The sequence below is a fragment of the Periophthalmus magnuspinnatus genome, chromosome 22 (genome assembly GCF_009829125.3).
Source record: "Periophthalmus magnuspinnatus isolate fPerMag1 chromosome 22, fPerMag1.2.pri, whole genome shotgun sequence".
Lineage (NCBI taxonomy): Eukaryota > Metazoa > Chordata > Actinopteri > Gobiiformes > Gobiidae > Periophthalmus > Periophthalmus magnuspinnatus.
The window spans coordinates 7523127-7547720 of NC_047147.1; the positions used below are offsets into that span (position 1 = coordinate 7523127).

The 24594-nt window shown below is 36.2% G+C and overlaps 1 protein-coding gene across 4 annotated transcripts; it reads right to left on the minus strand.

The window, feature by feature from the left end:
* Positions 1 to 4155: 4155 nt before the first annotated feature.
* Positions 4156 to 22677, minus strand: letm1 (leucine zipper-EF-hand containing transmembrane protein 1). Of its 4 annotated transcripts, none has more exons than XM_033988025.2 (15): positions 22305 to 22677; positions 17788 to 17845; positions 16824 to 17301; positions 12557 to 12700; positions 11890 to 12027; positions 11439 to 11642; positions 11243 to 11362; positions 10968 to 11099; positions 10382 to 10540; positions 10103 to 10204; positions 9107 to 9241; positions 8644 to 8837; positions 8014 to 8046; positions 7076 to 7214; positions 4156 to 6590 (listed from the first exon to the last, which is right to left on the minus strand). In XM_033988025.2, the coding sequence occupies exons 1-15, from the start codon at positions 22387 to 22389 to the stop codon at positions 6438 to 6440; spliced, it is 2274 nt and encodes a 757-aa protein (XP_033843916.1). In that variant the 5' UTR covers positions 22390 to 22677; the 3' UTR covers positions 4156 to 6437. The 4 variants fall into 4 exon arrangements, with proteins under 4 accessions (XP_033843916.1, XP_033843915.1, XP_033843918.1 ...); XM_033988024.2 differs by having other exon boundaries at positions 7076 to 7232; XM_033988027.2 differs by lacking the exon at positions 8014 to 8046.
* Between the last annotated feature and the right edge of the window lie 1917 nt (positions 22678 to 24594).

Below are 24594 nucleotides of genomic sequence, written 5' to 3' on the forward strand. Positions count from 1 at the left end.
CAATAAAAATCACACATCTAGAGTCAAGATGATTGAAGAGCGACAGTGGTGCAGGGGATTATATGTTCACCAACCACAAGGGCAGTTGAAACTTACTAATATTGTGTCCTTTGGCAAAATGCAACTGACTCAGATGGGCCTAGTTCTAATAACTGAACTCGAGACAGACAAAAAATTCAAATTTGTTTCCCACATAGACTAAAATAATCCTTTATGCAGAGGCCACTGAAAAGATACAGTTCAGTTGGTTACGTAAGCTACAAAACTTCGATCTTCGTATTGATTACCAAATTAATCTACTTTTGGGATAGGTAGGGCAGGATCACACTATTTTGAAACTAAATATCTACCCTTCAATTTCTCTGTACACAAATGAGTCTGTATAGGTCAAATGTACTTACTGTTTGTACCTTTGGGTCCATAAACCTGTGTAGTGTCTCTCTCGTTACGTTTCGGTGTGTGGTTAGTTTAGATGCTGATAGATGAGCTGCAGATCACCCACTGCACTGCGGATACAACACCATTTATTTTCATTAGAGCGGCCGGGACAGCTCACCGGACAGAGAGGAACAGGGGGGCACATGGGCACCTGGATATATATGTCATGAGGAGATGGAGCCAAAATACTGCACTTGCTGCTATTAAGACTGGAGTATCTGAGAATGGTCTGCAGAGGTAGAGCATTTTGGTTATACTTTTTTACTACTAACCCCTGGGCAGTTACTTTGTCAATCATCATCAGTATCATGTTAGCTGTGCTGTGTACTTCAAGTCTATGTAATGTAACTTTATCCATATATGATACAACCTGCAGCAACCTCCTCAGTTTTTGTTTGTTTGTTTGTTTGTTTTTTTTTCCTGTATGATTACTCTGTCTCCATCTCCAAAGCTCAAAATGCTCTGTTTCACCTCGTGATGTCATGAAGTGGTAGTTTTTAACAGCTCCTTTTACCTTTAGTTCAGTAGAGATTGGCAATTCCAGGGCTGAAATCATCCAAATGATTCTAGTGAAGGTGTATAGAGTTTAAAAACACAGTTGGGCACTTCCCGTATTACCAGATGACATCACAAGGTGGAGCGTTTTTCAGTTTGGAAGAAGAACATAACCTAAATATGCAGGGTTTGTGTGTTAAACGTGTGTAAATGAAAGCACAACTCGAGGTATGTTTGTGATGACATAGATCAGAAAATAGTGCAATATGGGCCTTTTAAATACATCGCAACATTGTATTTGTTTCTTTCTATGTCACTTGAATGTTTTAGATTTAGTCAATGGTGGATCAAGTACTCAGTCTTGCTACTTAAGTAAAAGTGCAGATATGGGAGCAAAATAGTATTTAAGCAAAAGTATAAGTACCTAAAGTGTCAAATGTAGTGATTTTGATAAATAATTAAGCTGATTTTAAGTGATTCAATTGTACTTTTCTAGCTGTTTTTGTATATTTGTCCATTTGGTTTGTTCAAAGTTGGGACGTTAAATGAAATGTGCTAAAAATAGGTTTCAGCCATTTTAGCAGGTCTCAAACCATAAACATTTTTTTCAGTACAGATCTAACATGTAGTGGAGAAGAAAGTAGAGATACTTGCTTTAAAATGTAGTTAAGTACAAGTAAAAAGATATCTAAAAGTTTTACTTAAGTACAGTATTTTACTTGTGCTTTGTTATGTTCCATCACTGGATTTGGTGAAGTGTTCGATTAGCCTTTTCTATACAACAGCATTTTAATACAAACTAGCCCATTTGAAACTTCAAGAGTATTTGTTGTCACTGCCTCCGCCTCATGTGTTTGACTCTGCCTTTGGGCACCAAACATCTTTTAATTTAAATAAACATAATAATAAGTAACAAACATTGTGATTTCCTCTAAAATGAAATAAAAAGTTAGTGTTTTTTCCTGATCTGACCATGGTTTATTTTATCATTAAAAGATGACACCAAGGCCTTGGCAGATGCTCTCATCTTTGCACTGCATTGATACACTATTCTTTGTTGTAGCCTGAATCCAGCTTCTGCACAGTACTCTATATTTTCCCTGAATTACAAAACCCCATATTGTTCATTCATCTCAGAGGCAGAAAACTTTTGGTAATGAAGTCCGCTGGCTCCGGGCTCAGTGTTATTACAGTCGGGGTCTGCAGCTCTGGGAGAGGCATAAATTGGTTCATTTGCTGCTTGTATCAGAGCTGCTACCTGCTGGGCCCTTCAAATTACCCATCAGTGGAGCGTCGAGGGTCGGCCATGCAAAAACAAACACAACATCAAGAAAGAAATCAAAGAACGTCAAATGGGAGATGGAGGAAGTAATAAGAATGTAAAAATAACTAAGATGCTGCAGGATATCACATCTCTGATGTCAGGATCACAGAAATAAATAAATATTGTGGTTGGTGTTCAGTTTGTTTTACTGTGATGTGTTCAAAGTGGTACACAAATGCCAAAAAACTAAAATCATATATAAAGATTAATATTAGAAAACCATTTAAACTCTATCATTATTATTTCTGGTGAAGATCCCAGTAAAAGGCCTTTGGAGGCGCTCAGTCTGGACAGATTCACAATCTACTACTGCCATCTAGTGGACAAAAGTGATTTGACGTCATCAAGGTATACGATTAGATTTTTTTTTCTTTTCCAGAAATCATGTTTAAAAAAAAAAAAAAAGAAAAAGAAAAAAACACCCATAAGAACAGTTTTATTGCAGGTATTTGTGGTGTTTTTACAGAAGGAAGAAAATAATAGATTTATGGGTCTGAAGCGCAGTGCTCTGATCCAAAAATCAATGCAGTTTTAAAAGTGAAACCAGGAAAAGGTATACCAATTACATGTAATAGGTCCAAACAGTTAAAATCCAACACCAAATATTAAATTCAACTAAAAATTATGGAAACTCAGTATTTGACCATATTGTAAATGATTAAATTGAGACAAGCCCACATAAATATAATCAAGGAGATGCAAACACAAGTTAGGCAGGTCTATCTAGAAGTGTATCAGGCTGTTGAAACAGCAAATATATGGAAAACATATTTAAAGTGTATGGTATTTGAGCATGAAGTACCATAGATGTAAACTGTTTGAGCTGAAAGGAAAAATCTAGTCATGAAAAGTAATAGATAAAATATATTCTTGCACTTGTATGTAGCACCTGTGTAAAGTGAGTACAACTATTGCGAGCTGAATAACCTTGATTTTAATAAGCATGCACTTGTGTTGTTATGAAGCCATTACTGTGTGAAGCACCAGTGAAATAATGGATACAAACATTTGGTCTCTGCAGGAATTCTGTAAAACAATGTAAACATAAGTCTACCTTATACAATACCCAGAAACTATTATACCCAGAAAAGACGATGCCCTAATCCTCTTGTTGGAAGTCCATCTGAATATATAGTCCAAAACACACTGTATCAAGGTCTAAATGCTCATGATGTTGTAGTATATATGACAAAGTGAAAAGCAAGTTGGCATTTCATGAGCAGACAAGATCAAGACTGTTTTAAAAGCTATTGTACAGTGATAGGTTACTACAGATTACAATATTAATGCACATAAGATCAAGTAGTATGCAAATATACAATGGGCTGCCTGGTTGTTTCTTATCATTTAAACTGTAGCTCTTTGTTTTGTTAGTCAACAGTACAACAGTATGTCACAATTTTCACTTGAAGAGCTAGACATACACAACATTACGTTATAAAATCTATCATTTGTACAACTTCACTGTATTGCAACTTTATGTTTCCGTGATAGTCTTTGCTTAAGTCTATTACTGTGTTGAAAATAGGGATGAAGTCAACACGGAGGGATTTCTTTGCATGCTTCCAGGAACATGGAAAGACTGAAAAGGTGTTGGACAGGGGATGACTGCAGACCGAGATAAGTCATATATAATTTATGATGGTATGAAAGGTGCAGGAATGGCTTGATTAGAAATATTTGGATTCATTGTAAGAAGCTTTTAATTAAATTGTCAATTAATAAATTAGAAGATCTACTTTCAATGTCATTCCCTTTTCCACAAGCTTCCCTCTTTGGTCTCTTGGTCCACCACTGCCTTAAACTGTATTTGGTGAAGGAAAAGGTCAAAAGAAGCAGTATCAAAAGAACTGGGAAGAATTAAATAAAAACACAAGGGGAAAAAAACAAGAAAAACATTTAGGAGTTTACAATTTATTCAAGATTATCATATTTTTACATGAACTTGTGAATGAATGAGTACCAAAATGAAAAGCTTAAATCAATATTTTAGATTAAATAAATAAAAAATAAATAGTGTGACAATCTGTAGGTGTTTGATTATTAGGGCCCATCATTAGCCTGAGGTGAGATTTCATGCGACTGATTGGCCCTGTAGGTTTTATGATATACCCAAAATGCAGTTCAAGTTATGGTTGTTGCATTGCTTCCTTAAAAACTAGCTGGTGATCCTGCATATTCTTGCCCATATCTTCAGCTGCCTCCACCTGCCTCCATGGTCCACCATGGAAACTACTGCATGTCATTGAGACTGATGCCACTATTATTTACTCTTTTTAACGCACTTTAACTCATCAAAATATGTAGATTAAATCAACATGCTTTATAGGCTATGAGAGCCTTATGTCCTTATATGATACAAGAGACTACGTTTTACACGTGCTAACCTCAGTCATTCAAGTTGCATCCCCAACTAATTGCATGAGGGTTGTTTAACTTTCTCACTTCATTTCAGCTTAACTGATATTTTAGGACTGTAGGACGGTTACACTTTTAATTGAAGAGGTACTGAGATATAACACTTTCATACCTCCGTTAGGAATTTAATCTCTTTACGAGGTAGGAGTAAGTTTGTTAAGCAAGTTATGACAAGTTAATTCATGCCAAAGTCTGCCAAATGCATCTCTCCCTTATAAAAAACAAAACAGTTGACCAAAATAAAAATTACTGGGTTTTCAAATAAGCTTTTGCCAAGAAAATAAAACATTGATTAACATTGATCAAGCTTTGGTAAATTGGATGCAGACTTTAGTTGTAATTATACTCCTCAGAATTTGTATTTCGCACCTATAACTAAATCACTGGTTAATCTTTAGATTATGCATAACTTCAGTGATGTTTTAATACTAAATGAATGTAAAAGCTTGCATCTGTGTATGATCTTTACTTCGCTACTTGTTCTCTGTGCTATCATACCACACACATTCAAAAGTCGAGATTTCAGGCTACAACAAAGTAAAAAAAGTATAAAGACTGAACCTGAGGAGTACTTATCAGCCACTCATTCGTCCATCACTACAGTGCAAAGTTAAATACAAGTATGGGACTAAAACTAACTAAAACCTTATCTGTCTATCAAAAATATACACTTTACTGTATCATGTATTTCCAGAAAAGGCCACTTGTATATCCAGGTTTAAACTTGCTAAAAAAATAACTATCAAAACTAAATAGAAACTTATGGGTCTTTGAGGGTCTGATTTGAAATGATACTGAATTTATTGTTTAATTTCTAAATATTCTTCAGTGCAACTCTGGCATTTCATAGACTGGCATTAAGAAAACAGTTAGTAGCTTCTCAGACAATGCATCCACATATACCATGAAGAAGCTTAGTAACAACATAAGAATATTCAAATACTATATGTTATAAGCTGAATTCAAAGTTCCACTGCATGTTTTAATATGGCAGTATCTTATGTATTTGTTTGAATTACATGTTACTTTTTGTTGTTTGTCTAATGTAATTTTTACCTTTTACCATAACTGCAGTCACTGTTACTGCAGACATTTTAAACCTCACCATAACCTGTTCATACTTGTCTATGTTTAGCCATAGTCATTTCCTTAAAATAATTTGAAACACAAGGATCCTCTGGACACTGATTGTTGAGGGTAACTCTTGCATTTGTACTGTGAATGCAAAACGATGGCTTCTTTTAGCAGCCACCATTTCCTCTACTCCTGTCCAACTCTGTAAAAATACCCGCCTCCTAACAGAAAGACATTTACAACCTAAAACAAAAGGGGTGTTCACATGACATGGAATGGCATAGGGAAGAGATGAAGATGATTTCATGGTTTGTGCAAAATCCAGAAATGATTTGCTCATTTCTTTAACAACATAAAGGAGGACGCATCACTTCAAGCAAATATTTTCTCTGTCAATATATATTTTCTATATTTTCTCAAAACACATATCTCTCAATTAATCCTCTCAAGTCTTTGTATTCCCTGCCTTTCATAAATAATCAGTGAAATTATACAAAATATCAACAGTACATATTACAGGTTCAATTCAAAGTAGCTATCACATACATGGCATTGGTTATTTAATATTTCTGTGCGTTTTTAAAGGCAATAAGCCGTTTATATTTATCGTGAAGGAGGTACCTCACTCCACTTCCTGTTAAAGTGTCATTAGAGATGCCCAGTCTTAGAATCCTGAGGTCAAAGGTCATCAGATGTTCCGGTTGACTGCCTGCTCCTTCTCCATCTTGTCTTTGGCCTTCTCCTTCTCCATCAGTTTCTCCTCCTTCTGCAGCATCACCATGATGTCGGCCACCTGCGACGTGGAGATGTCGATGTCCTCTTTGTCGATCAGCTCCACCACCTGGACACAAACAGGAAAGAGTGTAATCACAACAAAATTTAATGGATAAACCTAGATATGAAGAGGACGTAAAGCGAGTCGAAATATCATGCATTCAAAAAGAAATGAAATATTTAAAACTACGAGGAGGAGGATTCAAACTATGTATATATTCACTAATGTCACATAATGATTAGTTGTTCCCTTTTCATATCCACAAATATTGACATACAGTTATAAGATACCGCATCAGTAATTTACTTCAACCTATCTCTCAAGGTTTTACGTGTAAAGAATTATGAAAAAGTTTTTAATTTTGATCTTCTTACATATCTGTACAATTACCAAAATTCTCCTTTGTTTGAGATTAAAAACTCATTTAATCATTGGCTACAAGAATGGCATAAATTAATGCAGTTTATAAGAGAGTGCATTAGGGGAGCTATTTAATCTTTTTTGTTCTATAACCCCTTCACAACAAACTGAGCTGCTTGATGATCCCATACCTTGATAACATCGTCTATGTCGATCTTGCCATCTTTGTTGTCATCCAGTGCGTCGGCAATGCTCTGCAGTTTGTGTTCGGGGATATTTTGAATCTGCCTCATGACTCCGATCAGCTCGTCGATGCTCACCAAATTCTCCCTAAAGGCGTAGAACAGACTGCATACAGGAGACGGTGACAGCACGGACACAGGTAAGCAGGTGGTGGAGAATTAGATGCAACATTAAACATTACATGACGCTTCCCAGATCACACCAATTTAACTACATTAGATGGATAGAATCAGTAAAGGGTTTTTATTACTGTAATGCATTGTGGCTGGATAACGCAATGGCCAAGTACATTTTTTTTACTGATATGGCTAATGTCTTGCACAATATTGCAATTATTCTGTTATGTTTTTTGCCTATTGACGTAATTCTCCAGGCACAAGGGATCAATAAAGGTACAGGTAAATATTTAAGGTAGCAGATTCTCAATGTATATTATGTCTCCTATATTGATCCTACTAGTAATCGATGTTCAAAGCTCCTATGTTTATGGTAATAATGTTTTACCTATGAAACTTTTTTTTTTGGCTTGATTTTGAACAATTTAAACATGCAACAGCAAATTTGAGGCACAAGGCAATTCTATAAACCTATTGGGAGATTTTGCAGGACAGAAAGGTTGACCAAATATGTAGTACATTATACAACGTTAGAAAAGTGCATTCAAAAATCACCCCATGTGAAGGTGAAGATTACACCTCTGCAAACCAGGGTCAATCCAGCACTGAATAATCTAGTTGTCTTTCCAACCATTAACCAGTCCCAGTAAGACCATGTTGAGTGTTTTGTAAACTATACTACATACGTCTAAAAATGATGTGAACATGTGAACGGAGGGATGCAATGTTAGTATTTAACAGGCAAATAGGAGGAACCACGGTGATCTTACCTTGTAGCATCACTATATTTAGTAAGGAACAATCTGGAAAATTGTAATATGTTTTTGTCATTTATCTGGGAAACCTTTAGCTTCAGTATCTCCACCACCATTTTACATAAATATCATAGTACTGATGGTAAAAATGATGCTGTGGACTCACTTAAAATGGTCAACATAAATTTAAAGAAGCCGTAACGCAACTTACATAAAATTAAAAGTTGTAATTATGTATTTTGTTTGAGATTGAAAACAAAATAAATGGATAAATAAACTGTAATAATAAAATATATATGAGAAATGACAATGATAAACAAACTCAAACTGATGAGGAATACCATTATGACCAACTTTATAGCCCAGGAAATTATTACCAGCTGTAATCTCTCAACATAGACGCTAACTTTCTCTACAAGTTGGTCTACAAGAGTTAATCCATTTATAGTTCAACTGCCGACAGCTCAAGTTTTAAAGTTAGCTTTTTCAAATATGATCCAGTGGTCTAGCAATCCAATTTAAATCCTGTTGACCAACTCTAAAATTTGCCCATTTCTTCTACATCTAACACATAAACTACAGATAAAATGTAATACTAAAACACATGCAGATCTGATTGTATGTTTTTGTTTGGATTGTTCTTACCCAACTGGGGGGGTGGCACCAGCGTCCATCTGTCCGTCCAGAATGACCTTATCGTTTTCAAGCTCTCCGATGATTTTGTCGATTCGTCCGATCATTCGGTTCACCCTTTTGGACAGACGCTGACTGGCCTTAGACTCCTCCACGGCCTTCTCCTGTCCCGACTTGGAGAGCTCCTTCTTTATCTCCTCCAAGTCCTAAGAGAAAACATAACATTTATATGAGGCTTAAGTTTCCAAGGGGAATGTGTTTGACATTCAAATACAAATAAGAACAACTTGGTAATATTAGTCACACTGCTTATTTTGGCAAACTGAAAATGTAAGATATTTCAAAATCTTGACCATAACTAAGATGATGATGATGATAATGATTCAAATACGGATCACTTCCTCCACAGTTTCAGTATAAACCTGTGCAAAACACTGATAATACCATTTTCCCTACACAATGCAATATGACTCACCTCGTTGTATTCTTGAACATCATCTTTCAATTCCTCCAGCTCTTCTTTCTCCAAAGTCAACAGCCGTTTCTGCTCCTTCAGTTTGGTACAAGCGTCGCTCAGAAGGTCAATCTCCTCTTTGGTGATTTCCTCATCCTACAATAACAACATTCAACATTTAAATACACAACTGAGTACCACAACACTGGCACATTGGGACACAACACATCACAACATGGACAGCACGAAAACCTCCAACTGTGAGAGGGAAAGGCTGACTCAAAGGAACCATGAGGTAAAAAATAATGTGAGTTTGATCAGTATGTGCAAATAATCCAGAGTTTGCTTTACCAATGTAACAACTAGAGTATCTCATTTAGGAAGCCAGAACACAATATCTCTCCATAAAGTCCAGTTTATTGTTATGGTCTGTTTTTCATCCAATATGAGAATGCACAAACTTAGATTTAAAGCATTTTATGACCTGCTTGAATCTGGTCAGCATCAACTGTCACTTCATTACACCAATGAAACTTGTAATTTTGTTTACTTCCATTTAGACAGGGGAGGTCTTACTAAGTCCTAGTCTATGATGAAATTTCACACGAAACAATAGCCTGGATTAGATGCAGGGGCTGTTAGGGCCACTTGTGGGGGAGCTTTGGGAGTAAAGGCCAGGGGCCATAATGGGCAGATATTGTACAGGGGGAAAAACACAGTGGTTTGGAGGAAAGGGGCAGGTTTATTTCTGACCTGGAAGTGAAGGTGAAAAGTGTGCCACTGTTCATACTGTGGTGCCATTAGGAAAAAAAATTATAAATGGTTATTGTTTTGTGTACTAAGAACTTTACAGTTTAGTTGTATGAAAAGACAAGAGTGTTAACCATTTTAGAAATAAGAGTTCACTTTATATTATGCCTTAGAGAAATCAAACATACATGATCCTAAAAAGATTTATGAAAGCTAAAAATGGAGCACAAAAGTAAATTTAAGCATTGATAATATACAATGTATTACCTTCAGTCCTTCTACAACAGGAGCAGTGTCTCTCAGGATCTCTGAATGAGCAGAAACTTCCACATTGGACTTAACTTGTTTTTCTTCAAGCTCGAGTTCATCCTGCCATAAAAACATAAAATCATGTTATCAGAATTGCCATTATTTTGTCCCATTTATTTATAAACTAGAGAAAGTAAAACTGCCTGGCAAATACAATAAGAGTTACAAATTGCATTAGGTGAATAGTCAAATCCCATTATTCCTCTCAAATATTCCTGATAGTGCTCCCCCGGGTACCTTTGCTGCCTTCTCCGCAGCATCAGCGATTCGTTCCATTTCCCGCTCCTTGTTGTCCTGTCGAATGGCTGCCTCCTCTTTCAGGGTGGTTTCCACTTTGGTTTTATTGTCCACTTTAGAGAGCTCCATCTCTGCTGCCATTAGCTGTGCCTCCTTTGTCTGCAAATACAATGTTGAAGGAGATTTATTATTTTGTTTTCCACGTATTCATTATGACAGGTAGCATAAGTTAATCTTGAATTTGTTTAAAATTTGTATTTCTTTTAAATGGCTCCAAACCAGGACTAAACTTAAACAACATTACCATAGTAAATGTCTGTGTTTGTTTAAGCATTGATTAGTCTTTATTTAGTCTGGGATCAATTTAAAGTATACCAGCTACATCCAAGTATAGTGTTATTTAGGTCTAATAAATATGACATTTTGAGCAGATCGTGTCATGGCTTGCAACTTACAGAGCTCTTCTCTATAGACCACTTTTAGACACAATTTAGCGGCTCGACTAAGTAACGATTGAAAAGCCAATATTTTGGCATTTATTTAGAAAAAAGGGAATCACAGCTTTGATACATATAGTTATACATACCACAGTCTCTGGCAGGGTTTGTAGAGTTGTCTTAAGTTGGTCAGCTGGGGACAGTGTATCTGGGAGGTACATGGCCCGAGACAGTAACAAAAGAGAGGTAGGAATCTGCTGGTTCAAGTGCAACTCCAGCCACTGATAAAATATAAACAACATATTACATTCAATGCAACATAAGTGATATGTATTATCATTACAATGTAAAGTATAAAGTAACACATTTTTAGTTAAAGAGTTATAACTGACTCAAAATGTACTTTTAGCTTTAACAGTTTTACCTGGCTCAGCTGTTCCCTCAGTCTCTCCTCTGTGACTCCCAAAGACCTCATTCCTCGGACACGACACGCCGCTTGGACCTCGTTCACATTCAAACTCGCCACTCCCTCTTCGGCAATCAGCTGGAAAGAGAAAGTCAGAGTTTAACACACCAAATTTATTTAATAAAAGATTTTAAAAGAGAGACAGAAATTGTACCTTATCATCAGCACGTATGGCCCTGAGTTTCATAATGAGTTGAAAGCGGAGGAAGTTGTTTGTGCCGATGGACTGTAGCTCCAGAAGGCGGCAGAGGGCTACGAGCTGAGGCCGTGTCAGGTTGTCCAGGGTAAGTTCATCCTCAAAGAGTTTGGAGAAACGGATGATCTGCTCGTTACTGGGACGCTCGCCAGAGTCACGGATCTGTTGGATAAAAATATCATTAAAACTTAAATAAGTTACACATATTCTTCCTTCATTTCAACACACTGAACATTGTTTTTTATTCAATACAAAAAACAGGGCAGATAATGATGAGATCAAGGAGCTACTGTACTTTACCAACTTGATCTCTATTTAACCTTGTTCAAATATCAAAATGAAACCACAGTTCACCGTCTTCACCACTAGATGGTCCCAGTGAACCAGTACCATCTGTAACTCCACTGACCTTCTGGAAAAACGTGGAGAACTCCTCTGTCACATTTCCTTGTGTCACCTTGTTCCTCAGTGCAATTTCCTCGATGGTATCCTGTAAGAACTTAGCCATCTCTAGTTTCACCCTCAGCTCCTTCTTCAATCTCTCCTCCTGTAAATAGAAAACACATACTGGTATGTTTAAAAAGTTAATACTGCAGTTTGGCAACTCCAAGAATAACTACAGAAGGGTAATTTACAGTAAAGCTGTGGAACTATCATATCCCTTATAATTAGACTACAGTGTAAGAGGATTGACCTTTGCTATATTGAGGCTGTCTGATCATCTCAGGCCTTCTATATAAGATCGATTTCCTTTAAGAGTAACTTAGATTAATCCTAATGGGAAGAAATTTGATCAGTGAATAAAAAATAGTAAATTAGCTGTTAGGTGAGAACAGGATTTAAATTTGAAATGGTAACAAATAAAATCAAATGAATGTAATAACAAGACAATAAGACAATATTGTGTCAATTTTCACAAGCTTCTTTCAAACTGGCTTATCAGTGTCAAGTATGTAGCTTTGATGTTTATTCTCAATCAGCAAACTGTGTCTCATTTGTATCAACAAGTGCACCAGCATACAGTATTAAATTAAATTTCACTCAGATGAGTGATTGGGTGTACTCCCGTGCAGTACCTTCTTGGACTGAGTCTCAAAGGTGGACGGCAGCATGTTGGGGAAGAGTTTGAGAGCAACAGGAAGCAGGAACTCCATAAAAGGAACGATGATGAAAACCAGGAAGGGGAGCAGCCTGAAGACGTCCGCACATGTTCTGAGAAACTGGAGACAGAATCAGAAACACTGTCAAGACACACGTGGAGTTACTACTTCCGATTTTTCTGGTTAGACTGTGATATTTTTCTTTTTTTTTTTTTAAGTATTTACATTTGTTTATTTGGTATAGGACAAGACCTTATGAGATAAAACTGCACATATGGAGAATGACTTGTGAGATTGTTTCCATGCGTTTACATTTGGCTTGGAAAAAAGGGGGGAATCTCTGGTCTGTTATGTTTTGAGAAGCACAAAAGCAGTTCTACAATGACAGCAAAACAAAAATGTCAGGCCAATATTGTGAACGCAGCTCTACAATTTATACATTATCATTATGTCAAAATCTCATCTCGTCCTTGTGGGAATTGTGTCTTGTCCCATTCCCATTGATTATTCCAGATTTGTATTACTTTATTTATCACCTTGGACAGTATTAGTAATAGTCCAGGGTATTGTAGTTCATTCATTCACATCTAGAGGGCCATAGTGAGTATAAAAACCTGCCTGGACCCCATCCTCCTTTGTCCCAGTACAATCACTGCATACAATCGCTCTAATAACAGTTCCCAGAGTCAGCACTACAGTCCCGCTACTGTCGCATAGAGCACAAGCTACAGAAAACTCCCAATTCACCGCCTTTTAGTCACCTCCAAATACAACCCCAAAATACTACAGCTCATATTGACCAATGCCCAGTGACGCCCTGAATGAGTCAGAAGATCCAGAAAGCATGCCCCAGGACCAGAAGGGCGAAGGATTTAAATCGGTACAACTGAAAAGCCCATTGTCCACTTGCCTATTGACATGTATATCATTACCTCTGCTATACATCAAAGTTTGGGGGAGGTGTAGCCCTAAAGTATTGAAATGTGAAGAAGGGAGATTAAGGAGGCAAACTGTGCAGGTTGAAGTGAATGAGAAGTGGATGGGCTTGGGAGAGGGCTCAGAGGGAGTCAGATGCATGTGAAAAGGTGAAGAAAAGTGACTGAATTTAATGCAAAATTGGTGAAACATTGCAGAAGCGTTTTAAAGCTACTTGTAGGAGTGCTATGTTTATGAATTTATCAAAGTGCTTTAAAGTGATTTGAAACTATCTATCTCCATTAGTACAATTTCCCTTTGACTAAAAAGAAATAGGGCTGTCTCAATCAATTTAAAATTACAATTTAAGGTGACAGTTACCAAATCACAAAGGCAGCCATTGTTTAGACAGAAAAATCTTGTGGCTGCTGTTTAGACTTCTAGAAATATTCTGAAATACATTCTTGTGTTAGTTTATCAGTTCATGACAGACACATTAAATCTCAAATCTAATCGTAATACTTGACAGAAAAAATTGCTTTATGGTTTGGTTACAGTATTAACTTTTTTTCTTTATATTTACTTCAATATATCATGTTATGGTGCCAGGTCTGTCTGTTGCTGTTATAAACGATGGGTTGTAATTAAGAATCAAACGTGAACAATCCACTTGACACTTCTACTTTACATTTTCCAACAGCAATTTAACTTTCAAAAAAATTTAAATGCTGCAGGTAATGACTGTACGAGACCTAAATGTTCACATCTAAGTGATATATATCAGGAAACACTGGGTCCATACATAAAGGTGTCTGAGCCCTGGAGCTACTACGTCTGCCTTTACAGGTTTTGTAAGACAAGTTACATCACACCCTCAGAAAGTGTGCAGTCCAATTGTGACAGTTATGAAGAGCCCTCCACCTGCTGTGTGAATGTACTGTATGTGTGCATTGTATAACACCAGTAGTACCTGCATTCAACAAAGCAGAGGTGTACTTTTTCATAAAAAATAAATAAATAACAAATATAATCATATTGTCATGCAAAGAACAAAATTACTCAAAACAAGTGTAGAAAAACTTTTTTAAAGAGCGCTTAAGTATATATTCCAACATGAAACCATACTTTTGCCCATGGGATGGAACTTTCTGTTAATGTTTACAAACTTGATTTTGCTCATTTAAACTGAAGCAACTTTTTATTTCCATGAATTATTATTATTTTATTTTGTAATTCTTACCATTGTTGGCAATAAACTGATGAATGACACAGTAGCCCTATAGTATGTTTTAAATATATGCATGAGGTTATGATTTTCTGCAGCAGCAGCACTCTTTTCTTTCTCTCAACACTAAAATGACAATGTAGACATGCCATTAGAACAGTGTTTTTCAACCACTGTGCCGTGGCACACTAGTGTGCCGTGAGATATTGTCTGGTGTGCCGTAGGAAATTATCCAATTACACCTAACTGGTCTAAAAAATATCAGGTTTCACACTGAGTGAGTAGAAATATTTTATTTTATTATAAAATGCTTTATTTGTGTGTTTATTTGATTCCTGTTCAAAATAATCTGATGAGAATTACTTTATATTGTAAATATAGGATGCAGAGTTTCATTTTTTTAACATTTTCTGCTTGTGGTATGCCTCGTGATTTTTTCAATGAAAAAAATGTGCCTTGGCTCAAAAAAGGTTGAAATACACTGCATTAGAAAGAGGAATTTGTGCAGCCATGCCTACAATGTTAGTTTTGGTCTACTTTTTCTCCTTAAAATCTGTCAGAAAAGCTCGATCGACGTTTAGCAGCCCTAAGTCCATCCCACAGGAGAGCAGAGCTGGCCCTGACCCAAACCAGGATCAATGGCTGGACCTTGACCTGAGCTAACCCTGGAGCTCCTCTCTCAGCATGGCACCTGTATCTCAGATTACAGCAGCACCCACCGGGCTCCTATCCAAATCAACGGTATCAAGACGAGCCACACTATATTACAATGAGCCCCATAGAGAGAACACTGCCATAACATACCAAATATCAAATAAGTAGCTACAAAAATACAATCACCTTAAATCTCTTAATACTATTTTAAAAATGAACATTGACCCTTACGGAAAGAATAAAGCAGAGCACAGTGTTTACAAAATTAGCCTGCATGGCTAACTGGCACTTTTACATGCTGTACTAACACATGTTGATCAATGTGCACTGTCCCATATTTAATAAATAAACATAAACATATTTACCGCTTCAAATTATATTTTAACTATCTGTTATGATATACTAATTTAATGCAGAGTGTCGTATCAGGAAACACTACATATACTATATATTTATATACTATAAATAAGTAGTACAAGTGTACTACTTATTTATAGTGAAAGCTGTTGTTAATGGGTAATTCTAAATACAAATTCACTTTACCAGTGCAATAAAAAAAAAAAAAAAAAAACACATTTTTGGTGTACTAATAATTAATGTAAAACTAGGCCTGTGATTACAATACATAGTTGGATAACATTATTTAAAACTTCCCTACAAGTTATTAGGCCATTAAACCGCACAAAAAACACTCCGTTAGCAAGAAATTAGCTGGAAGGCCTCCACATGACTTTTGTACCAAGCTTTTTGCATATTTGGTTTTTAAGTGGGTTGTGCTCATTAGTTTCATTACTTACCGGTAGTTCCTTAAAAGCTTTAACTGATGAATTGATTGATGTACAATTTTTACAATAGAATGTAAATATTTGACCTTTTCTTGAAATCACTTCAGTAACCAGCTTATGAAGTCAATATGTTACTGTTCCGAGGACAAGAGGTTTAGAAAGATCTCCCAGTGAGTAAACAGTCAGCGTGGATCCAGTTTCTCTAATTAATCTCATTAGGCCCGACAGACTGAGGATTAAACACAGTGGGCTGTCAGACTGCAGCCTGTGATCTGAGATTCTCAGGCAGATGGGGAACAGCATCTAGTGAGTTAGCTGTATTATATGTTCAAGGATTTCATTCATCCAACTTCTGCAATTTCATGGGTTTGGTATATACCACATTAACTGCATAATACTACAAATCTGAAATGTATTTGTTAAATATTAGTCAAACATTTATTTTTTTTTACTGATACTTTAAGAATGTATCATTTCTTATGAAACTCAAATTTCTGTTTTAGTTTTGCCAGAGCATTACACTTTGTCTTCAAAGTTGCACAGACAAATAATTTAGCATTGTAAAAAAGAAGGATAGACAATGTTGTAGATGACTTGTCAAATAAGACGAAAAATGAAAAAAATGATGAAAAATGAGCACTACTGCCTCTCCCCTCCCACTCACCTGTCGTCTTTCTCTGCGGGACAAGGTGTGTCCATTCAGCACCGTCCACAGCATTCGTCCTGCGATAGTAGTATCGACCCACAGGAGCCTAAATCCGTGATAGTAATGTTTAATCTCATCTACGACTCTCTGCCTTATTGTCCGTCTGACTGGTTCTGCGTCCAAAGTGGGACTGTACACAGGACCCCCTTCCTCTAATTTCTTCTTTTCTTTTAGAGTTCGTAATGACTTTTCCACTTTAGAGTCGTCCCACCTCCTGCAGGACGTGTGGACCCATCGCACTCCACAGATGTCCCTCGTCCGTGCTATCGTCCAGGGGGGAGAGGTGACAGAGGGTTGGGGGTATGAAGGGACCAGAGCACAGTAAAGCTGAGAGTCCAGGTTGGGACAGAGGGGCTGTACAGAGGAGTCCAAGGACAGGCGAGACGGGCCAAATGCAGACAGTTGGGACAGGACACTGAATCGGTGTCCATCCAACCTGATCAAACATGGAGGGAAATGTTGTTATAAATTGCAAAATATAATTAAGAATTAATTAACATCAACATTTAAATATGTATGAGTAACTTTTCTGATTTTTGAACATACTTGTCTTCTTAGAAATGTTATTGCTTTACCTAGAATGTTCCACAGGATGGCAATAAACGTATCTCCATAATAGACAGGTAGGTTGCCTAGTAACAGGTCACATCTGTGGACAGGTGACCTCGCAATAAAAACTTGTCGAGGTATTTCTGAGCAATAAAAACACCTGTAGTTCAATAAATGCAAGACAGAAAAGGATGCCATGCTGTGGAGCATTTCAGATGAAGCAATAACATCTCCATGGAGACAAGTGCGGCCAGCAGAAAAGTACAATGAATGGCATATAAAAAACTTCCCTATACAAATATGCCCAACACAAACATAATCCAGATAAATTAGATTTTTAATATATTTTTAAAATTTTTTTAATTCTTCTTACTTTTGGCTGGAGAGTCTGACAGCTGCACAGTTCATACAGGTACCATCTTGTAGTGTCTCTGAAAGATAAAACACAAAACACGTGAGCAATTTTCTTTGCAAGGTTTAACATGGGCAGGTCTTCGTAGAAGACCTTTTGTTTTTCCTTCAAATACAAGGTGTGTCAATTCAAAAGATGTATTAAGTAATACACTTCATGACATCATTTAACAAAATCCTTTCTAAGAAAATCTTTTAGCAGAAGTTCTAATTGCACAGTTTAATTCGGAAAACATCATTATACAAGTTACCTCTTGAATTATTATTATATTGAATTATTATTGCAAGTGTAGTTTTTGCATACTTTTTTCCTCATGTAATATCAGTAATATGTCTTTAAGAGGGAGATCTAAATATTTGTCAAATTTATGGAGATTGAGTCTTGAGTTCCAGTGCCTTCAGAGAGGCCAATGTGAAGGATACTGGTTATAAAACCCGGTTAACTCTGTATGAAAGGGGTGGGGTCTAAAATACTTTCAACCAATAGTGTTAGAGCTTTGGTCTTGGGGCCACCCCTCTGCAAGCGGCACGTGTCGGACTGGAGTGGGCCCAGAGAGGTTCAGCAGAGGTTACTGGAAATGACTGAGCTGTGTGAATGAGTGCACAGTGACAGCTCATAAACAACAGAAACCACCAGGAATACTGTACATTTAAAATACTAGTTTAAATTTAAGTGTTAATATTGTCATTATGACAGTGGATTAAATTGCTCTGGTGGTATGACGCATTCTTTTGATGGTACACTCAATTGCAATTTAATTCAGTTCCTGATTTATTTGATTTATTTATTTATTTGTTTTCCTGGAAAGCTACATATTAAGTGATACTAGTAGTGAAAGGTTTTTAAAATGTTTATTGTGGACATATAGCTGCTGAAACCAAAACTACCTGACAATATGATGAATGATTGCAGTTTCTTAACTAAAACAATCATCTCATATTTCAGTGTTTCCATGCTGTTACTTTGGCAACAGCAGATAAAACAAACTGTAATTATAGGCTTAGCTTACATCATTGAATTTCAAATAAAAGTAACTAGGGAGTGCAACTGAGTTGGTACAGTTCCAACGCTGGGGCAAAAAGTGCACCACCATTAAATCTTTGAGCTATCAGGTTAATGGACACACCAATTATTCTAAAAATAAAAAAAAAAAAAAAAAATCAATACAGACTGTAGGGACAGTTGGGCCGAAAAACAAAGCCACCCATTATTGATCAAAACAGAAATAAATATTTGGCACTTTCTTTCATGAATAGAAAGCATTAACTGTTGCCTAGGTGATTTGACTGTAACACTCATATGAGTAAAAGGACACGGTAACAGTTTCCTCCTCTACTCCACTTTTTTAGATATGTCTCGTGCTGTTCGGTCCAGGGTCAGCAGCTGTCTGGCTGTGAAATACTAAAAACAAGACATGCTACCTCCTCTGGGAACCTTTTTATTATCAACACACTGCTCTGTAATCATGTCAATGTAAACTCAGGTGTTTTGTTTTGTAGGTCTTAGTTATAGTGGTTTATAATGTCATGTTATTAAATAAACTATTTGAAAATTGTATCAGCTTTACCAAATGAAATTTATATTATATTAAAAATATGTTCTCACCAAACAACAAAATATGCAGTTTTTTAAGGACTTAAGTATAGTAGTTTGTTCATTCTTTGTTTTTTTTATTGTTGTTTGTGTTTATTAATCTGTGCTATGAATCTTAATTTGAATACATAAAATCTCAAATACAACTCTTCTAAAATCATGCAGCCCTAGTGCCCAAATCATTTTACCTTTTGTAGAATTTGCCAATTTCAGCACAATATGGTTATATTATTTACAGACACTATTGTATGCTAGCTGTAACTGCATTAATGTGTCTAAGGCACATAGAAAATGGTTTATATTTAATATTATCAACTGGGCCAGTTAAATGTTAATGTTTGATAAATTCCAGATTATGTTCCATGTCACGTTCACAGACCACACAAGTAGTAAATCCCTAAACCTGAGATGAAGTGTGTTACATTTGGCATCCTGACTATGTAGATCTTGCTCGATTTAGACCATCAGACCTGACATATGCAGGTCGGCTTCTTCTGGGAAAGAAATGAATACCGGTAAATAAAACCAAGTATTGGCCATTCCATACCAGGTCAGAAAATATTTACCTTATAATGACAAACTTAAACCTAAGCAAAGCAACATACATTCAGAGTTGTAAAGAAATTAATTATGCCCTGCAAACAAAAAACAAAAACATCATCAGTAATACAAAAATAACAGGAGAACAGGGCCAAGTACAACACCTGGACTACTACCAGATCAGGTGTTAAGACAGCTGAAAAGATAACTGATAAATGAGTGGAGATTGAGGGAAAAATAAATATATTAACTATAATAGAAACATGTGCTTTGTGCAGAGTCAGGTTTGGATAGTCAAGGGTTATCAAGGCTTTGGGCTAATGGCATTTACACAGAGTGTCCCAGAGTTAATGTTTAACTTTAAAGGCAGGCAGGGCACAGCTGATCATTTCAATTTCAAGGTGCAGTGGTGTCCAAATTCAGACACTAAACCTAACAGTGTGGGTAAATAAATATATACTGGTCAGTGCAATTAATAACATTTAAGTTTAAGTTAGTAAACATCAGACATTATGTATATAGACATGGTTTGGAGCAGAGTTCAGACTCAGGAGGAATAAACTGCACTATTAATTGTTGTCTATTGTGTATGTTGAATAATAATTACTGAATTGATATCAAAAGACATTTTAATTGTATACAAGAAAAAAAAAAAGACTGAGCAATACCAGGAATATAATTTGGATTAATTTCTTTGACATATTGCCCAGCCAAATTCAAAGCAACATGCAGCATTGTTCACTGTCAATAGCAATTCTGTTTTTATTATAATGACAAACTAAATCTAGACTAATGACAAATTAACTCTGGACTAACTACCTAAAAGGGGTTTTATGGCATTTATTTGAATAGTTATTTGCACCAGTATTTGTGTGTAGTCCAAGTAATCCATCCTGATGAGAATACAGTTTGATAAGTGTAACCAGTAAATGCTACTCTATTCTTAGCATGAATTTGGTGCCCTTGTCTGGGATGAACTTATAATAGCAGCTAACCTTTTCTCGACTACGCCAGTAATGTGTCTGATAATCTGGGCCTAAAGCCAAGAAACACTGGTTTAGCGGTTAAAATGTAACTAAACGATTAACAGATTTCTATGTGAAGATTATTGAGCACAACCAAAAAGTCATTCATTACAACTGTTCACCATTTTAACATATTTGATTGAAACACTACTAGTAGTACAGCTTCTAGTACAGCTGACTATCACTAGGCATCAGCAGAAAGGTGGCACCATATGTCTAACAAAACACAGACACAAGATCTGATTTGCATCTTACAAAAGGCGCTGTTGTTTTACGCAAGATGATGGGTTATAAATTAATAGAAGACCACCAATGACCATCAGAAATAAAAGAAAAACTTGAAACAAAAAAGCTAAGTTCTTGACAGCTATAAAACTAAAAATATATATTTGATTGCAATGAGTGGCAATATAATAGTGTTTTGTAACAAACAAAGATGTAAATGTGAAAAAAAAAATAATAATAATAATCATCATCATCATAATAATACTGGTAAAACCCTGCCATTATAAGTGCTGAGTCTGATACAATATGTCACTTACTCAGGCAATGTTCTATTTCAAAGAATTTAAGAATAAAAAACAAAACCTACACCACAAAGACACAGCAAGGTTATATGCTGTGTCAACAAACCAAAGAAGAAACTGAAACCAACTTGCTTCAAAAATACATCTATTATAGTCTATGTTTATCTTAGCAGCATCAATGATAGAAATTCCCATAACTTTCCCAAACTAATAGACCATGAGTCACTCTTGTCAAGCTTATGAAACATTAGGTTAAGACCGTTTTTGTTTTGGTTTATTTCAATGCTGCATATTAGCTTGTAACACAACAATACCAACCCCAAATGACATACTAATAACAAGTGTGTTTGATTCTGTCAATCTTGAACAATAAATAATTGGCAAACTATCTCTGCTGCAGAGAGACGTGGCGCAGGTACGACTGGGCCCAAAGCTATCCTCAAATAACCTCCATTAAAAATATATAATTACAAATTCTACTGCAAGGCTTTCATCTGCGTAATCTCGCGAGAGTTACTCGTCTCTCAAGTTGACTGATGAAATTACACTCTTTCAAAGTCATGCTGTTAACATAACAATAGGTTAAAGAAACGGCAGGATCAAAACAGACTTTAGACTGAATGTTGATTTCCAGGAAACCCCCCCGGGACACAAGTATATGATAATCTACCCTGAAGTACCCCAAACATAAAGCTGCATCCTATGGAAAAACCCCAAACACACTCACATGTCCGTGTGGGCTAAGCAGCCACACAGGCTCAATAATACACATACAAAGACTCGTAAATCTCACCTTTTCCTTTTCTAAATTCATTTTTTAGCGATCTGGACGTCTTCATCAGAGGCGCTCTGGTTCTCGTAAACAAGATCAACGCCATGATGCAGTTTCTATCAGTTCTCGTTAATAATAATAAGAGTTTAGTAACGCAGTTGGTCGGTTATTTGGCTTGGTTCGGTGATGTCTCGACGAGCTAAGCGATGACTAAGGAGGCGAAAAGTCCATTACAAGACAATCACAAAGCCGGTTGTGAGGAAGAATAAGTCTCAAGGCGATTGTGTCTTAGTCCGTGTGCGTTTTCAGCCGATCTTCAGACATATATGAGCCCCTTCAGTGGAAAATTTTGCTCCATGTCATGATGCCCTTCCCTCTTTACTGCGATGACAGTTAACCGAGCTCAGGGTGACGTATATAGTTAAGCTAACGGAAACGGCAGGATCAAAACACCCAGCAGCTTTTCAAAGTAAAAGTGGTTTGAATATTTAACAGATTGGTGATTTTCTAACGTAAGTAACCAGATTGATATTTCTATTCCAGAGGTTTGTATTCTTATTTTAAACTTCCTGTATGCCCAGCTTTTGAAATGACCCCTTATTTGGAGAACATCCCACTTTTTCGTTGATGCCACAGTCATTATAAAAATTCATAATATTATAAAAGTGATGATATTTTTTTTCTTCTCACAAATAAATCAAGGTTTATTGGGTTTATTGGCTTCAAGGGTTGTAATATGTTGGCGCCTGCTGATATTCTTTTATGATTGATAATAATAATAATAATAATAATAATAATAATAATAATAATAATAATAATAATAATAATAATAATAATAATAATAATAATAATAATAATAATAATAATAATAATAATAATAATAATATGGTGTCATTGCAGTTAATATATGAGGTATACCTAGTCTTACCACATTATTCAGTGTGTTCTTTTTGTACAATTTGAGGTGCTCATTGGCTACGCCATGAATAATTGGCTTCAGTTTCAAGCTGTCCAATTTTTAATTTTATTTTTTATTTTTTTATTTTTTTTTTTATTATACATGGCTTCTTTTGTAAAACTAAATACAAAACTCATGGGCTACAAGTTAAAGTCATTACTTCAAGATCTAGATAATCACAAATTCTGTAATTCCAAATACACCTCCTCACTTCAAAAATATAGAGGTCACAGTTAGATCAGAAGTTGTTATGAATCATAAAAGGTGTAACCTTTTTGGTAAATGTAACCTTTTTGGTAAATGCTCCACCACCTGTGCTTTTTTCACCAGAAACGTTACATGCACCGTTAACATCTGTAGGATGTTGTAAGCTATAACTTTCGTTTGTGCATTTGGCCTAAATGTATAATACCTTTTCAGTATAGATCTGTGTACCTAATGCTCAACTGTCCAAAACCTTTATTGTGAAGGTTACCAGGAAGCCGGCTGCATGTTTCAGTGTGTTTCCGCCCCTCGGCGCTCTGTGAGGGTACTGCTGGTATAGGCTGCGTATACAGCACAGAGTAGGTCAGAATCAGGACACGTGCCGTATAAAAACTAGGTCACGCGATGAAGAGCCTCAGCGTCCAGTGTTGCATGTTTCACCCACTGGTTGTTATTTTTTGCATATAGTCAATGTTAATGTCGCATTTATGACATCAAAATCCATGAATATAAATAAATAATTCAAAGAAAGATCCTGTCTGCACTGTCTTAAAAATATTGCCTGAACAGACCAAACCTATTTGACCTTATGCATGGCTCACATTAACGTGCAGACCTTAAGGCTTATGATATTCAAATTAAAAACATGACTTGTAGCCTAACAGGCCTGCTTTCCCTAAAATAATGAACACTATTAGTTCAAATGAAAAGATACTCTTATATAGTGCTTTTTCAGACACTCAAAGTCGCTTTACAATTTTGTGCATCATTCACTCACTTCAAACCTCCACACCTGTAAGTGGTGACCAGCTACTGTTGTGGCCACAGCTGCGTGGGGGCAGATGGATGGGAAGCTGCCATTCGGTGCCTTTGGCCCCTTCAACCACCACTGACACACACACACTACATTCACACTGCATGTAGGCCACATGTGTTTTAGCACTAGTTTGTCATCTCCTTGGGTCTTCAAGTTCTTGATGGAACCATTCAGCAGTTCACACTAACATGCATTGTAGGCTCCAAACACCAGGGTGTACAATTTAAAGTTGAATCACTAATGTGGTTATATTTAACAATAATAAACTAATGCTAAATAAACAATGGTCGGTATGATTAACAATGAATGGACTTTCATTTGACACATGCATG

Bases quoted from the DNA above. Each gene is read 5' to 3' on its own strand.
- letm1 (XM_033988024.2), bottom strand. From the start codon at position 22,389: ATGGCGTTGATCTTGTTTACGAGAACCAGAGCGCCTCTGATGAAGACG. The intron at 12,028-12,556 runs GTACTGCACGGG...TTCTATTTACAG, and splicing joins TTGAGACTCAGTCCAAGAAG to GAGGAGAGATTGAAGAAGGA. The intron at 9,242-10,102 runs GTAATACATTGT...TTGTTATTGTAG, and splicing joins CTGTTGTAGAAGGACTGAAG to GATGAGGAAATCACCAAAGA.